We start from the raw sequence: 18951 nt of genomic DNA on the forward strand, positions 1-18951 counted from the left end.
TCATTAGGAGACCTCTCGACCGTAAACTTTGCATATATATACATTTATAAACTGAAAAGGGGTCGTATTGATTGAGGAAATACGTAGAACCCCGACTTATAAGAATGGCATATTACCATTCTTATAAGTCGGGGTTCTACGTATTTCCTCAATTAATACGACCCTTTTTCGAAGTCCGGACGAGTTATCCTATCTTGACGGTCCTTACCAGCCCCGGTCCCAGTGAGAGACAGCGCAGCTGTCTGACGCCACTCGATAATGATGATGTCACACCTGTGTTTTAAACAAAGTAAATAAACTATATTGCATTAATTTCGATAATCTTACACATATGTAGCACAGATTACTAGCCGACCTTATTTAATAAACGAACAACAGTGATCCGACCGGTTTGACCGTTGAATAAAACAGTGTGAAGTAGCTAGTACAGAGTTGATTCCCTTGCAATACACTCTTCAAGAATCTATATCACACAAACGTTTTCCTGAAAGCTGACCAAAAAGAGCCAGTTGGATTGACACCGAGAAGATAAAGACGATCGATGGTTGCGTACTTTGGTACAGAACTTGTTTGGCAGTTTTTCATTGGTCTGACGGAACAATGCTGATTAAATATTGATTGATAATAACTCTCGTTATGCCTAGAACTGCCAATAGAGATATGAAGCGGTGGACTAGGTAAGTCGAACGATATAATTCTCTAATATCTCTATTAAATATTGTATACAAAATTGCTTCTGGATCAATAACAACTAGATTCAAATTAGTTTTACAAAAAAATGATAAACTCTGATCAAACAAGTGATGACTTTAGTCAATTCGATTAAAGATTACTATAAGGTTCAGAAATATATTGCTCGTGGTAAAGGGGAACAATGTCTTAGAAGATTTACTTCTGAATGGGAAAAATGGTTAAAATTAGTAGAGCTTGACCTCACCTAACCCTGAGTCTTTTGACTATTTATATTAAGATAGGCCTAGTAGGTGTTATTCTCTTGCTTACTCCAATCCCTCCTATTTATGTTTACAAGCAGGTGTCTATTCAATTAGAATAAGTAGCAATGACTGCTGATGCAGGTATACATGTACAGTGTAAGTCAGATTTGTGTTTTTTGAACGATGCAGGTTGAGCCAACTTATTACTATCTTTCTTTGATGGTAACATACAGGAACAAATGTACTTTAAAACAAAATATTGACAAAGGCTCACAGCTAGCCGTTATTTATTTTATTTATTTTCTTCACAAATTTGGCAGTCTGATTTTGTTTTGTCTCTCTATGTGTGAAAGTGCGTAAAAATTGAATGTGTCTTGGTGATTGTATAAAATCATCATCATCATCAGATGATGAGGATGAGGATAATTTCAATAGTTGATATGTGTGGATGTGATGTTCTGTATAATGTACATGTTCTGAAAATCTTGAAAAAAATCAATAAAAAATCTCCCCTTCTTCCAAAAAACCCACGCACAAAGACTCCAAGATTGAAGCGATATTTGTCCGTGTGTGCATGTATGTGGGGTATAGGGTGCCTATCATATATAATATACATATATATACATAGGTACAGTGTTACAGCATTTGACCGTGATGTATTGATGTGAGGACAGTGCATACGTATGTAAGGAATGTTAAGAGAGGACTTGTTAGTATTCGTCTCTTGGGCACGGGTTTGAACACACAGGACAGCCAAAAGTTAGTATGGGCATGGAAGGGTTGTAAAGGGGATTGTTTACGAAGAGTTGGTCAAAATGCTGTAAACTGTGATAGGAATTAAAAAGAGCTGTTTGAGTTGTAAAGTGCACACTTGAATGAGTCAAGCTTGTAAGCAGTAGCTACAGAGACTGGCAGGGATTTCCAATCTCTTAAAGTATGTGGAAAATATGAAAATTTGTAAAAATCTTTTGCTGCAATAATAGGTTTAAATTTGTGCTTGCCTCTTTTCCATGAATCTGGTTTGATAAGTGGTATAGCTATGGAGTGATTTTGTATTTTGTACATGTTGATCAGTCTCGCATTCCTCCTCCGTTTCTCTAAGGGGTCCCACTGAAGAGTATCCACCATAGTGGTGACTGATCCAGGGGTGCGGGAGCTGTAATCATTGAACACATACCTGGCTGCTCTCCTTTGTACTGCTTCTAGCTGAGTGATATGGTCCCATGCTGAGCACGCATAATCTAATTGAGGACATACTAAGGACGTGTAATTAAGGGCCTTATATAATTAATCCTCCTAGAACAACCGTGCATGTTACAGCACAGAAAACCAAGAGTCCTTTTCGCCTAGGCGGTTATGGAGGAAATATGAGGTCCCTAGGCGATTTCTTGAAAAATGGTAACACCTAGATATTTGCTAGCAGGAACTATCTGGAGGGTTTGACCACTGATAGAGTAGTTGGCAGTGATGACAGAGCACTTCTTGCATATTCTGATTACAAAGCATTTATCTGCATTAAAGCTCATCTGCCATTTAGAATCCCACTTTGGTAGATTTGAGAGGTCATCTTGAAGTTGTGGAGAATAATTTTTGTTGTGTATAGTTCTAAAAAGCAGGCAATCATCGGCAAAGAGGCGAGCATTTGATTGTACACAGTTTGGTAAATCATTTATCAAGAGTAAAAAGAGAAGGGGCCCTAGGACTGTGCCTGGGGGGGACACCAGAGTCGAAGGGGAGAGGATCAGAAGTGCAATTATTGAGCTTGACTCTCTGTAGCTGGTTATGGAGGAAGGAGGAAATCCAGGCATGTGTAGAATTCCTAATATCGTAGAAGTGGAGTTTATGGAGTAAGCGTTGATGTGGGACTTTTTCACGCTTTTGAAAAATCTAATAGTATTGCATCAATTTGGTTACCATCAGCTATGCCTTGGAGTGTAATAATGAGCTGTGATTCACAGGAATGTTTTGAACGGAAACCGTGTTGGTTTCTAGACATAATATGGTGGAGGTCCAGGTAGGACATCAGCTGCTGTGAAGTATGTGCTCTAGGAGCTTACTACTAATAGATGTTAAGGAGACTGGACGATAGTTTGAGGCAGAATGCTTATCTCCCTTCTTAAAGATGGGGACAATATTAGCCCCGGTCCAGTCACGTGGCACAGTACCAGAATCTAAGAAAAATTAATAGAGTTTGGTAAAGAAGGGAGAAAGTTCTAAAGAGAGTGTGTGTGTAAAACTTGGGCAGAGATGTTTTCAGGCCCAGTGGCTTTGTGGGGGTTGAAACCCTCCAGGAGTTTTTGGATGCCATTCTTTGAGACTGTGATGTTTGCCATAGTGGGGTATAGACTTGGAACAAAGTGAGGTAGAGATGACATATCTTCTTTGGTATAAGCAGACTTGAACTGTTGGTTTAATATAGCTGCTTGGGATTTGGCATCATTATAAAGCAGACCGTCAGTGTTCCGTAAAGGAGAAATGCTAGATGATTCTGCCTTCTTCGACTTAATAAAAGACCAAAATTTCCCAAATTTAAAGAGGGACCACAGTTCTTCAACTGAGTTTACCTTTGCTAGAATTTCTGTCACAAGGTCTACTGCTTCCCTTTTTAAAGCAGCTAGGTCACATTGTTTCCAAAGGAAAATGCAACGTTGTGGTTGTTTAAGCCTTGTAATGGACAAGTATGATGTCGTGGTCTCCTATACCTGAAAGAGGTTTGATGTTATTGACAAATGATGGGTAATCAGTCATGAGTAGGTCAAGTGTGTTGTCTCCTCATACAGGAAAATCGACCATTTGTTCAAGCCCAAGGTCATGACAAAGATCTACAAGCTGATTCTGGCATCAAGATTGACTTGATCTACCCATTGGAGCCAGTGATGGGAACCGTCTAGGCTATAGATTCACTTGTTGGAATTTTAGTTTAAAACCAATTGTGCATTGATTCACATTACCCCTTCAGGGGCCCCTTGAACTTTTGCAAATTTCTGATTTTAAAACACCAATTTCTTGTTAACCATGTTGATTTTGTAGATTAATGTTTCACAACTAACACCTTTAATGTCTTCTTTAGTTATTACATATAAATAAAATAAGATATATTTATATAGTGTAGACGTAACAAGTACAAAATGTACATTGTTTATGTTCCTTCATCGGTAGTATAGAATGTGCGAGAATGACAGCTGTCTGGCTTTTGTTCTATATTTTTTCTTATATTAAGAAGTTATGTAACTCCCGTTCCCATTATCTTTGATAAATCTTGTTCAATATGATCAGTTGGTTAGTTTTATTCTACAGAGTTGTCTTAAAATATGCCAAAATTGAAACTAAAATGAGCCTGGGAACAATCATTTTTCTTTTGGTTGCCATGGTGGCACGGAAAAACTTTGATGATCACGTGATCCAACATACTCCACCCCTCATTAATATTCATAAGAAAAAATGCCACATGGTTGTTTTAGCCTTGTAATGGACAATTTGGATTCGACAAGTATGATGTCGTGGTCTCAAATACCTGGAAGAGGTTTGATGTTATTGACAAATGATGGATAATTAGTCATGAGTAGGTCAAGTGTGTTAATTGTCTCCTCATACAGGAAAATCGACCATTTGTTCAAGCCCAAGGTCATGACAAAGATCTACAAGCTGATTCTGGCATCAAGATTGACTTGATCTACCCATGGGAGCCAGTGGGCTGAACCACTGTATGTTAGGAAGATTGAAGTCACCTGCGAGCCAAAGTGTATCTTGTTTATGGTCTTTTTGTAATGTCTGCAACTCAGTATAGACAGAGGATAGGTATTGTTCGTCCAGTTGGTTTGGGGGCCTATATAATGAGGCAACAATAAGATTGCGACACTTGTTTATCGCAATCTTAACTACAACAAGTTCAGACTTTACTACATAGGAGTTCAGAACTAATGAGATTATTATTATTGACTGCGATTAGTATGCCCCCATACCCATCAGCTCTATCATTCCTGTATACTTTGTATATACGCTCCTTACGTAACCTGCAAGAAAACTAGGATATTGAGTGAATGCTGTCTTTGAACATGTGGTGTGTTTTACACCTGTCAACTTATTTACATAGACAAGAATCTAAAGGAATAGTCTCAATCATAAAGCATCCCCCTTCCTTCCTCTATGCATACATTAACACTGCAGTTTGATCACAGGGGTTCGTTACAAATGTATACATATTGAGATATATGTGTACATATATATATATATATGCTATACTGATATGGGTCACAGCATGTGCTGTGACCCGTGTCAGTATAGCATATGTGTATTTCAAATATTTGTAACGAACCCCTGTTGTTAGTACTAATATTAATACCCAGCCTCCTCTGCCCCGGCCACGTATTAGATCGATCCAGTGCCTTGTAATGGAGCAAGCCCTGTGTGAATCACACCGGGGCGATTTTAGAATTAATTGACAGCACATTGGTCCTCATCCATAAATAGGGTTGAAGTATGATTTATTTCTGTTGATTTCCTGCACAACTTGAAGTTAAACTCTACCTAAAATGTCGTTAAATTATCAAGTTAATGTAGCAAGCGCAATCGAAATCTGAATTGACCGCCATGTTGGAAAGTTCGTCTCTCTTCCGATATAGGTCAGACGTCTAAATAAGGGTGTCATGTCCCAATATGGAAATTGTAGTAAACATGGCAGCATCAGTATTAATACTATATTTGGCCATGCAGGCCATATATAGAAAGGATAATTGAGATAACATCACGCGTGATCCGTCATGGCGGTCATGTCTATTTTTTCCCCCCAAGACAGACTTAGTTAATTTCATGAAAGAGTTTTTTTCATTCGTAATATCAGGAATCGTTTTTCAACAATTATGCAATATTTTGATAACATTATACTCATATGAGGTGTGATTTATATATAATCTCACAGATTAGCACTTTTGATTTTGCTCCATTAGTTGGCATAGGACCGCTTCGTAGCTCTGACGTTGCAATTTATAAAAAAAATCTCTCTTCATCAGAAAGCTACGTTATCGCAGCTACCCTGTGGTTTGATCACGGTGTAGTATTATACATGTATTAAAGAGTCATTCTGGGAATATGGAACAGAAACTTATATAAAGAGAGATTGGTCACTTGATCTTAGAACTGAATGACTCCCTTGATTCAGATTGACAGAACCCATTGACATATTACCACATATTTGGACGTGGAAATCAATATTGTCACTGTGGTATCATTCTCTCTTTAATTGATATAGTACTATGAAATAGGTATTATCTAGAGGTGAACATTTGATGATATTTTACTGCATTTAAAGTCAAATAGAAAATTAACCAGATTAGTGTAATGTAATGCATATGAAACAGTGTTTTCTGGAAAGAATATATACATGTATTGTTTAATTATTAATATTGCAAACATGCTGTTCACCTGAATTGAATAGTGACATTGTCATTCATTGTTACTTTATGCTGCGTAGTGTCACATAGAGTTATTATGAATATATCCAAGCAACATCAATTACATGTATTGTTCCATTAAAAGAATATGTTTCAAGTTGACTGAAATGTAGCAGAGATTAATTATCTCTGTTTCTATTTTGATATGACTAGTATGGCATCATCATATGTTTCCAATAGGCAGGGATGATGTGAATTTGTACAATAGCACAGAAACTTTGATGCTGGTTGAAAGTTTATAAATAAATATTTTGAGTACTTACAATTGAAATAAATCTCTCAACATTTTTGTTCGTATCATATCTATGACATTTCTATGCATTGTACAGTACGTACTGCCAAACAAAGATGTAATTTTGGGAAAGATGATATTGAAGAGTCTAAAGAATAGTCCAAAAGTTCAAACATGCATGAACTACATTTTGTCCCATTTCAAACAGAGAACTATGATACTTTAATTTTGCTTTGGAAAATCATGGCTATCAATTAACAGATATGTAAACATGCTGTAACCTGATTAGGGAAGTGGTTTGACTTGCTAAGTAGGAGAGATGTTATGGTACAGTGTTTTATAATGGTGAATTTGGGGCTGTCATATCTATAATACCCTTTCTCCTGGATAACTTCTGCTGTTTTTCGCAAAGTCAATGCAAAACTAGTTTTATTTCCCAAACATTATACTTATTGTGTAATATTGTCCAAGAGTCACAAGGCACAGGCCCCTGTTGAAAAGAGATAGATGAATTGATGTGGTAGGTTTTGATCAACTTTGACCTGGATTCCAGATATGTTCATACTTGTTACCTATGTATCTATGAAGCTTACACCCTGAGCTCACTCCAAAGACACAAGAGCATTTAATATTTTTGTTGTTTTAGGCAGTTTATATTGCATCCATTTGACGTAGTCCGAGATATGTCTTGCCATCTTTTTAACTTTCTCCATAAGGACTCGGCATATGTCTCAAATATTTTAAGAATTTTCACATAGTCAATAATTGGTGATTTTTGTGGCATATAATTTTCATTAACTTATGTAGTTTTTAGCTCACCTGGCCCAAAGGGCCAAGTGAGCTTATGCCGTGGTGCGGTGTCTGTCGTCCGTCCATTGTCCGTCCATCGTCGATCATCAATATTTTACTTTAAACAACTTCTTCTTAATATCTAAAAGGCCTAGGGTGATGATATTTGGCCAGAAGCAAACAGGGATGAAGGGCTACCAAGTTTGTTCAAATAATTTACCTTCATCTATATTCAAGGTCACAGGGGTCAAATATATTAAAAACTTTTAAACAACTTCTTCTGATAACCCAAATGCCCAGGGTGATGATATTTGGCCAGTAGCATGCTGAAATGAAGGGCTACCAAGTTTGTTGAAATGAGTGACCTTTACCAATATTCAAGGTCACAGGGGTCAAATATGTTCAAAACTTAAAACAACTTCTTCTGAATAACCCAAATGCCTAGGGTGATGATATTTGGCCAGTAGCATGTCGAGATGAAGGGCTACCAAGTTTTTTCAAATGGATTACCTTTACCCATATTCAAGGTCACAGGGGTCAAATATGTTAAACCTTTATACAACTTCTTCTGAATAACCAAAATGCCCAAGGTGATGCTATTTGACCAGTATCATGTTGGAGTGAGGGGCTATCAAGTTTGTTCAAATGAATGACTTTCACTTATATCCAAGGTCACAGGGGTCAATTGTCTAAAACAAAAATTACCAAAAGGCCCTGGATGATGATATTTTGCCAGTAGCATGCTAGGAAAAAGGGCTACCAAGTTTGTTCAAATGAATGACCTTCCCTTATTAGCTCACCTGCCCGAAGGGCAAGTGAGCTTATGCCATGGTGCGGCGTCCGTCATCCGTCTGTCCGGCGTCAACTTTTTACTTTAAACAACTTCTTTTCAGTAACCAAAAGGCCTAGGATGATGATATTTGGCCAGTAGCATGCTGGGATGAAAGACTACCAAGTTTGTTCAAATGAATGACCTTGACCAATTTTCAAGGTCACAAGGGTCAAATGTCGTAAAATCTTCATGCGACTTCTTCTCAATAACCAAGAGGCTCAGGGTACCGGTACTGATATTGGGCCTGTAGCATGCTGGAATGAAGGACTATCAAGTTTGTTAAAATCAATGACCTTGACTAGTTTTCAAGGTCACAGGGGTCACCGTCGTAAAATCTTCAAGCGACTTCTTATCAATAACCAAAAGGGCCAGGGTACTAAAATTCGACCTGTAGCATGCTGGGATGAAAGACTACCAAGTTAGTTCAAATGAATGGCCTTGACCAACTTTCAAGGGCCTGTAGCATGCTGGAATGAAGGACTATCAAGTTTGTTAAAATCAATGACCTTGACTAGTTTTCAAGGTCACAGGGGTCCCCGTCGTAAAATCTTCAAGCGTCTTCTTATCAATAACCAAAAGGGCCAGGGTACTACAATTCGACCTGTAGCATGCTCGGATGAAAGACTACCAAGTTTGTTCAAAAGAATTACCTTGACCAACTTTCAAGGTCAAAGGGGTCAAATGTCGTAAGATCTTCAAACAACTTCTTCTCAATAACCAAAAGGCCCAGGGTACGAAAATTCGGCCTGTAGAATGCTGGGATGAAGGACTACCAAGTTAGTTCAAATGAATGACCTTGACCCACTTTCAACCTAATGTCCTTGTTCGACAATCAAGGTCACAGGCGTCATATGTTTAAATCTTTTAATAGGTTTTTATGAAATCTTAAGATTACAAGTGTTAGATTAATAACAGGTGAGCGATGCAGGCCCATTGGGCCTTTTGTATTTAAGGTCACAAGGGTCAGATATGTTTAAAACCTTTAAACAACTTCTTCTGAATAACCAAAAGGCATAGGGTGATGATGTTTGGCCAGTAACATGCTGGGATAAAGGGCTTCCAAGTTTGTTGAAATGAATGACTTTGACTTATATTTAAGGTCACAGGGGTCAGATATGTTAAAACCTTTAAACATCTTTTTTTTCTGAATAATCAAGAGGCGTAGGGTGTTGAAACTAGGCCAGTAACATACTGGGATAAGGGGCTACCAATAAATGACCTTGACTTATATTCAAGGTCACAGGGGTCAAATATGTTTAAAACCTTTAAACAACTTCTGAATAACCAAGAGGCATAGGGTGTTGAAATTTGGCCAGTAACATGCTGGGATGTAGGGCTACCAAGTTTGTTCAAATGAATGACCTTTACCCATATTCAAGGCCACAGGGGTCAAATATGTTGAAATCTTTGAACAACTTCGGTAATGATATTTGGCCAGAAGCATGCTGGTATGAAAGGCTATACGGTATGTACAACTTAATGTCCTTGTGTCACATGTTTAAATCTTTTAATAGATTCTTTTAAATCAAACACTGGTATTATGCCTGTAGCTGTATTTATGTCCATTTTTAAGATAACAAATGTAAGATTAATATCAGGTGAGCGATTCAGGCCCATTGGGCCTCTTGTTTGTATTGAATACTTATGTTACATATTTGTTGTTTGAAACAATATTCAGAAATATTGAATGACAAAAAAAAGCCACATAAATACCACCCTTTTCTCAATAATCTTTCTCCCAAATAGATCTATTGTCAGACATTGCCACCCTCAGGAACGAGTGTTATACACACAATGTATATATATTTTCATGTCTTAATTCATTTGGTTCCAATATTGTATTTCAGAATCACATTAATACTTCAATGATAACCTGAAGGTATTCCTAGACATAAGAAATTAAATGGTGCTTTAGTCCTACTGATGCTAATATGCCAAAGGAAGGGAAGGGAGCTGCAACCATTCGTAGACGAAAGCTAAAACACGCTCAGGATGCACGAGAACGAGCAAAACATTCCCGACCAATGTCACCTATTCCATCCGACAATGAACAGGAAATAGATGAGATTGAAGAAGGGTACATTTTCCAGGAGGAAGTTCTAGGGCCACTGATTGTCAAAAAATTAATGGCAACTGAGAAAACTATCTTTCTTGGATTAATAGCTTTAAGGATTTGTAATGCATTGATGATACAGACCTATTTTGTTCCTGACGAGTATTGGCAGTCATTGGAAGTTGCCCACAAAATTGTATTCAAGTATCCTTTTTCTACAAACCACAATGGTGTGATTGATTTCAATTATGAAATCATGTGTATATGTTTAATTTGGCATGTTACTTGCAGTACATATTTTAGATTCCACATCAGGTCACATCAGTTAATATCACATTTCGGTTAATATCATGTTGAAAACAATTCTTTCTTTAATGGTTAAGATGGTCCATTAATTTAGCCGTTCAAGGGGATTTCTTCCAGGGTTAAGCTTTGTTATGTTATGATAAAGTGAGAACTATATAAAGCAGTCTTTACCTAATTTCAGGAACAAATACACACAAGTGTAGATATATGTCATTTTAAAAACTGTAACATCTGCTGTTTAAATGGTATCCAGTTGTATGAATGTCAAGTAATGCAAAGTTAAACAACTGATGTTCTTATTTACATGTTTTTCCATATTATTTCCTTACATCTGCCTCAGTTATGGTTATCTAACTTGGGAATGGAGACAAGGAATTCGCAGCTACTTCTACCCAACAATTTTTGCCTTCCTCTACAAAACCTTGGCAGTCTTAGGATTAGATCATAGACTCTTGTTGGTGAGATTGTCATTTTATTTGATGTAGGATAATGATGTATTATTATTTATATAATATTGTATTCACATTGTAGATTTTCAAAGTAATGTTAGATGGAAAAGTTTACATGCAGGATTTTAAAACTTTTAAAACACCAGAATGATAGGTATGGGTAATTCAAAGTGTGAAGATTCTGATTTACACTTACCCTGGTAAAACAATTAAACTAACTTAGACATAACAAAATAAAAGTAATCACTGCAAAAATATAACTATTGTTATGTAACATGTAAAAATGAATAATACATGTGTAACAGGAAAGAGAATCCACCGGGTATCGAACCCTCTTTCTCCAGGTTCCTAGTCGGATGCTCTACCATTGAGCTAAAGGGAAATTCCCTTTAGCTCGAAGGCGACCATAATCCTATGTACAATTAAAATCTGCCACACTACTCCCCCCTTTTTAAATGTGTTCGCCCTCGTATACTGCAACCCAGGTTCTAACTCCCTAAACAGTACTCCTAAGAATGAAAGAATGGAAGCGGGGCTTCATTAAAGTATGTTATGGAGTTTTTTGTTAAGGAATTGTTTCATCTAGCTGGAGAAAAAAATAATGCAAACGCATTTTTTTTTTTTTACAAATTGTACTCTTTATGCACCTGTCAAATTTTAACAAAAAGGAAAATGAACATTTTTATTTTGTAGATAAAATTGCCAAGAATACTTCAAGGAGTTATAGCTGCATTGGGTGATCTGTACCTGTTCAAATTGTCATGGAAAATAAGTGACCGTGCCACCGCCCAGTGGACCCTGCTGTGTCAGATCCTGTCCTGGTTCACCCTGTACTGTTGTACTCGCACACTGTCAAACTGCATGGAGACCGTCGTCATAACCATGGCACTCTATTATTTCCCTTGGCCAAACATCAAAGGGTTTGTTTTCTGTCACAACTTTGTACACTAGAGATGTGAGAGTGAGTGAATGGGCTTTAACGTACACGTAAAATGCTCTTGTGGAAAATACAAAATTACAATAACAAATGAAATATTACATAATATCAATGGCATTAAACCTTAAGGTCAAATGAGTGTATTGATAAACGGAAATAGGAAGTACATCCCTAGTTGAAAATCCAATGTATAGAGACAGTATCACAATTTCTGCATATTCTAATGAGTCTAGAGTTGTGATGAATATTGTATGTTTATTATTGACAGAACAGTGTTTTTCTCTCAATATTAGAGTATTTCAAAGCAATCAAGGCATTCATTCAATTGTTTTTTTATCTATGAGTCACATGTGTCCATTTTTCTGTACTTCAGGAAACCGGCTACCTATTTCACTACTGTGAAGTTTTTTAAGAAAGATAACTCTTACATGCAATTACTATGTGTATATGGTTTTATTATAAAACATCAATTTTTAATCGTTTATAGATCATTTATTTTACACAATTTCAGCATTTATTAATGGAAGTATCATTTTTATTGACATTATTTTTACAAAAAATTGTGTCTTTAATTTTTTTTTAAAATTCACTCCTTTTTACATAAATTTCCATTTAAAATCCTTCAAATTCTGACAACCTATATTTTTTTGTGGCAGAAATTTTTCTTTACTTCAAAGCAATATAACTACAAAATTTGAAGAAAATCTACTGAGAAATTGTGACACAAACCTATTACCTTTATAGAATATACCTATTTATTAATTGGAAAAGTTACCTGAATAATCCTTACTACTTCACACAAAACTTGGCATATATAGTTTACCCTCTAATAATGTGTCTGTGTTTTGTTTACTACTTCATGTTTCTACTGATGTTAACAATTATTTTTTAAGTAACTTAAGTTAGGCCTGCATGCATGCCATGGACATATCATTTAGGTATTATTCAAACAAAACATTCACAACTTCCATAAGTATTGATTCCACTTTGATCTTTTCATTTCACTTAAATTATTTTGTTATGCTACAAGTAAGCTACAAATGTAGTTTAATTTGGTTGGTAAACTTTTTGAAATTGTTACTTTAAATGTTTCAGCAATGTTTGTCAACAAGAATTTCCCAATGTTCCATTGATCAGCATGTTGATTATTTATGTCATGAACAGATCTTCTGTACCAAAGTTTGTGGCCCTGGCTGCTATGTCCGTCCTTATCCGTCCAACAGCTGTTGTCATCTGGATCCTCATGTGTTCCTGGCATCTCCAAAATAACCAACAGAGACTCCAGAAAGATCTCAAACACTACTTCATCATCGGGTAATTTACTATCCAGAAACAAGACAAGTTTATAAATGAGTTGATTAATGAACAAAATCATTGTGACAAGTTATTGTCATTTAATAAGAAAGTTCACTTCACTTGCTGATTCAATGTATTGGTGGGTTATTAAAAGTTCAAATTGATCTTTTTCTCTAAGCATGTTTCTTATCTAATACTTTGATATTCAAATCGCTGTAGTTATTTTCCTGTTATACGTTTTATAAGTATGTTATTATGTCTCCCCTTCGAATGAAGGGAGACATATTGTATTAGTACTGGTTCTTCTTCTGGTTCTACTTCTTCTTCTGGTTCCTCTAATCACAACTTGTCCTGGCCATAACTTTTAAACCATTGGATATCTTGATGAAACTTTAGGTATGCATGCATCACCCACAGAAGGTGTGCAAATGCACTAGAATTAGGTCACTGAGACCTTCACCTCAAGGTCAAAGGTCAAATAAGTGCAACATTTTCTGTAAATTCTTGTCCAGCCTGTACATTTTAAACCGTTAAAGATATCTTGATCAAACTTAAAGTGTACCTGCATCACCCACAGAAAGTGTGCAGTGCACTGGAATTAGGTCTTGTGCTTAACTATATACAGAGTTATGGCCCTTTGTTTATTTTTAATACTGAAGTTTGTCCGGAGCAAAAGTTCCATGTTATTTCATCTACATTGACCAAACCTACCTTATTTATGTATCATGGGAAGGCAGAATCTTTCGCACTAAAATCAGGTTTTATGCCCAGCTATATACAGAGTTATGGCCCTTTGTTTATTTCTAATACCGAAGTTTGTCCACGGTATAACTTCTAAACCATTAAAAATATCTTAATCAAACTTGAAGCATACCTGCATCACCTACAGAAGGTGTGCACCCCTTTGTCCTGAGCTGTGCAGGGCAAGTTTTGAGACTGATGGGATAAACAACATAGCCGACAGGCAGCCATCTTGGATTTTGATATTGAAAGTTTGTTATCGCTATTTCTCAAGAAGTACAAGAGGGATCTTTCTCAAATTTTATATGTAAGTTCTAAATTCCCCTTAGTCCATAGCTGTGCAGGCAGCCATCTTGGATTTTGCTGGTGTAGGTTTGTTACCGCTATTTCTCCGGAAGAACTAGAGAGATCTTTCTTAAAATTTATTTGTAGGTTCCCCTTGGTCCTAGCTGTGCAGGGCAATTTTAGAGATTGATCGGATAAACAACATGGCCGCAGGCAGCCATCTTGGATTTTGAAAGTGAAAGTTTGTTATCGCTATTTCTCGGGAAGTACCAGAGGGATCTTTCTCAATTTTTATATGTAGGTTCCCCTTGATCTCTCGTTGTGCATGTTATATTTTGAGACTAATCATAAAAACAAAATTGATTAATAGAAGAACTAAACAGATCTTTCTCATATTGCAATGATCGATTCTATTTCTTTCACATTAAGTACTGTACTAGTAAATATGTGAAATGACAAACTCACTTTGAAGGTTGGCTTTCATACACATCAGTATTAAGTTTAGATCAAAAGTTATCTTAAGGTGCATTTACTGTTAACATGACCCGAACAAACAGAATAGAGGAAAGAAGAGAAAAGATCGAACTGACAAAGAACTAATGAAGATCGTACAAAGGTGGGCGCCAAGATCCCTGGGGGATCTCTTGTTTTTAATATTAAAGTTTGTCCATAAGTTCCATGTTATTTGACCTACGTTGACCAAACTTACCATATTTATGTATCTTGGGAAGGTGGAATCTCTCGCACTAAATTCAGGTTTGTGCCCCACTGTATACAGAGTTATGGCCCTTTCTTTGCCTGTTAGTGGATAAGAGTGAGAGCAGGCAATGTTAGTGGATAAGAGTGAGCACAGGCACTGTTTATATTTTCAAACCTCCTCCTCCTCTTCCTCCTCTTCCTCCTCCTCCTCAAATGACCTCTCTTCTGAATCCTTCAGGGGGGTTTTGACCACCAATGCATAAAATTATCCTTAGATGATGAGCATATCCCAGAAGGGACTAAGCCCCCACTGTACAGTGTAAACCTTCATAACAAATCTCTATAAGTACCGGTGTAAACCTTCAAAACACATGTCTATAAGTACCGGTGTAAGCCTTCAGAAGACATCTCAATAAGTATTTGTAAACCTTCAGAAGACATCTCTATAAGTAACTGTAAACCTTCAAAACACATCTCTTTAAGTACCGGTGTAAACCTTCAGAACACATCTCTATAAGTAACGTGTAAACCTTCAGAAGACATCTCTATAAGTAACGTGTGAACCTTCAAAACACATCTCTATAAGAAACGTGTAAACCTTCAGAAGACATCTCTATAAGTAACTGTAAAACTTCAGAAGACATCTCTATAAGTAACATGTAATTCTTTAGAAGACATCTCTATAAGTAACAGTGTAAATCCTCAGAAGACATCTCTATAAGTAACGTGTGAACGTTCAAAACACATCTCGGTAAGAAACGTGTAAACCTTCAGAAGACATCTCTATAGGTAACTGTAAACCTTCAGTAGACATCTCTATAAGTAACGTGTAAACCTTTAGAAGACATCTCTATAAGTAACTGTAATCCTTCAGAAGACATCTCTATAAGTAACATGTAATTCTTTAGAAGACATCTCTATAAGTAACAGTGTAAACCTTCAGAAGACATCTCTATAGGAAACAGTGCAAACCTTCAGAAGACATCTCGAAAAGTAACTGTAAACCTTCAGAAGACATATCTATAAGTAACTGTAAACCTTCAGAAGTCATCTCTATAAGTAACTGTAAACCTTCAAAAGACATCTCTAAAGGTAACTGTAAACCTTCAGAAGACATACCTATAAGTAACTGTAAACCTTCAGAACACATCTCTAAGTAACAGTGTAAACCTTCGGGAGACATCGCTATAAGTAACTGTAAACCTTCAGAAGTCATCTCTATAAGTAACTGTAAACCTTCAAAAGACATCTCTATAGGTAACTGTAACCCTTCAGAAGACATCTCTATAAGTAACTGTAATCCTTCAGAAGACATCTCTATAAGTAACATGTAATTCTTTAGAAGACATCTCTATAAGTAACTGTAATCCTTCAGAAGACATCTCTATAAGTAACATGTAATTCTTTAGAAGACATCTCTATAAGTAACTGTAAAACTTCAGAAGACATCTCTATAAGTAACTATAAACCTTCAGAAGACATCTCTGTAAGTAACTGTAAACCTTCAGAAGACATCTCTGTAAGTAACTGTAAACCTTCAGAAGACATACCTATAAGTAACTGTAAACCTTCAGAAGCCATCTCTATAAGTAACGTGTAAACCTTCAGAAGACATTACTATAAGTAACAGTGTAAACCTTCAGCAGACATCTCTATAAGTAACTGTAAACCTTCAAAACACATCTCTTTAAGTACCGGTGTGAACCTTCAGAACACATCTCTATAAGTACCTTTGTAAACCTTCAGAAGACAATTCTATAAGTAACAGTGTAAAACTTCAGAACACATCTCTAACTAACAGTGTAAACCTTCAAAACGCATCTCTATAAGTAACTGTAAACCTTCAAAACACATCTCTTTAAGTACCGGTGTAACCCTTCAGAACACATCTCTATAAGTACCTTTGTAAACCTTCAGAAGACAATTCTATAAGTAACAGTGTAAAACTTCAGAACACATCTCTAACTAACAGTGTAAACCTGCAAAACGCATCTCTATAAGTAGCTGTAAACCTTCAAAAGACATCTCTATAGGTAACTGTAAACCTTCAGAAGACATCTCTAAGTAACTTTAAACCTTCAGAACACATCTCTAAGTAACAGTGTAAACCTTCGGGAGACATCGCTATAAGTAACTGTAAACCTTCAGAAGACATATCTATAAGTAACTGTAAACCTTCAGAGGACATCTCTATATGTACCGGTGTGAACCTTCAGAAGACATCCCTATAAGTAACATTGTAAACCTTCAGAAGACATCTCTATAGGTAACTGTAACCCTTCAGAAGACATCTCTATAAGTAACGTGTGAACGTTCAAAACACATCTCGGTAAGAAACGTGTAAACCTTCAGAAGACATCTCTAAAAGTAACTGTAAACCTTCAGAAGACATACCTATAAGTAACTGTAAACCTTCAGAAGTCATCTCTATAAGTAACTGTAAACCTTCCGAACACATCTCTAAGTAACAGTGTAAACCTTCGGGAGACATCGCTATAAGTAACTGTAAACCTTCAGAAGTCATCTCTATAAGTAACTGTAAACCTTCAAAAGACATCTCTATAGGTAACTGTAACCCTTCAGAAGACATCTCTATAAGTAACTGTAAACCTTCAAAACACATCTCTTTAAGTACCGGTGTAACCCTTCAGAACACATCTCTATAAGTACCTTTGTAAACCTTCAGAAGACAATTCTATAAGTAACAGTGTAAAACTTCAGAACACATCTCTAACTAACAGTGTAAACCTTCAAAACGCATCTCTATAAGTAACTGTAAACCTTCCGAACACATCTCTAAGTAACAGTGTAAACCTTCGGGAGACATCGCTATAAGTAACTGTAAACCTTCAGAAGTCATCTCTATAAGTAACTGTAAACCTTCAAAACACATCTCTTTAAGTACCGGTGAAAACCTTCAGAACACATCTCTATAAGTTCCGTTGTAAACCTTCAGAAGACAATTCTATAAGAAACAGTGTAAAACTTCAGAAAACATCTCTAACTAACAGTGTAAACCTGCAAAACGCATCTCTATAAGTAGCTGTAAACCTTCAAGAGACATCTCTAAAGGTAACTGTAAACCTTCAGAAGACATCTCTATAGGTAACTGTAAACCTTCAGAAGACATATCTATAAGTAACTGTAAACCTTCAGAGCACATCTCTATAAGTACCGGTGTGAACCTTCAGAACACATCTCTATAAGTACCTTTGTAAACCTTCAGAAGACAATTCTATAAGAAACAGTGTAAAACTTCAGAAAACATCTCTAACTAACAGTGTAAACCTTCAAAACGCATCTCTATAAGTAGCTGTAAACCTTCAAGAGACATCTCTAAAGGTAACTGTAAACCTTCAGAAGACATCTCTAAGTAACTTTAAACCTTCAGAACACATCTCTAAGTAACAGTGTAAACCTTCGGGAGACATCGCTATAAGTAACTGTAAACCTTCAGAGGACATCTCTATAAGTACCGGTGTGAACCTTCAGAAGACAGCTCTATAAGTAACATTGTAAACCTTCAGAAGACATCTCTATAAGTAACTGTAAACCTTCAGAGGACATCTCTATAAGTACCGGTGTGAACCTTCAGAAGACATCTCTATAAGTAACATTGTAAACCTTCAGAAGACATCTCTATAAGTAACAGTGTAAACCTTCAGAAGACATCTCTATAAGTAACTGTAAACCTTCAGAAGACATCTCTGTAAGTAACTGTAAACCTTCAGAAGACATCTCTGTAAGTAACAGATAGATGTAGATTGTACCTTCATGAAATTATGCTTATTTGATGAAAATCAGCAATGCTGCATAAGAATTTATAATTTAGTGCTTCGGTGGATTGTTACTACCTGGTACTAACATTGACACATAGATGATGAAGATAAGAGTTTATACTTATTTTATGTCTTATAGGAAGGGGGCATCCCCCCCCTCCCCCCACC

At 36.4% G+C, this 18951-nt stretch overlaps 1 protein-coding gene across 1 annotated transcript in view; it reads left to right on the plus strand.

Moving 5' to 3' along the window:
- The first annotated feature begins 485 nt into the window (after positions 1-485).
- LOC110451491 (GPI mannosyltransferase 3-like) overlaps positions 486-18951 on the plus strand; it is a 28764-nt gene continuing 10298 nt past the window's right edge. Inside the window, exons 1-5 of the mRNA XM_021499535.1 lie at positions 486-677; positions 10086-10495; positions 10938-11055; positions 11740-11966; positions 13148-13297. Coding sequence (XP_021355210.1) covers positions 10170-10495; positions 10938-11055; positions 11740-11966; positions 13148-13297 — 821 coding nt within the window. The 5' untranslated portion in view covers positions 486-677; positions 10086-10169. The remainder of the gene's footprint in view (positions 678-10085; positions 10496-10937; positions 11056-11739; positions 11967-13147; positions 13298-18951) is intronic.

Source organism: Mizuhopecten yessoensis, unplaced genomic scaffold (assembly GCF_002113885.1).
Source record: "Mizuhopecten yessoensis strain PY_sf001 unplaced genomic scaffold, ASM211388v2 scaffold6087, whole genome shotgun sequence".
Taxonomy (NCBI): domain Eukaryota; kingdom Metazoa; phylum Mollusca; class Bivalvia; order Pectinida; family Pectinidae; genus Mizuhopecten; species Mizuhopecten yessoensis.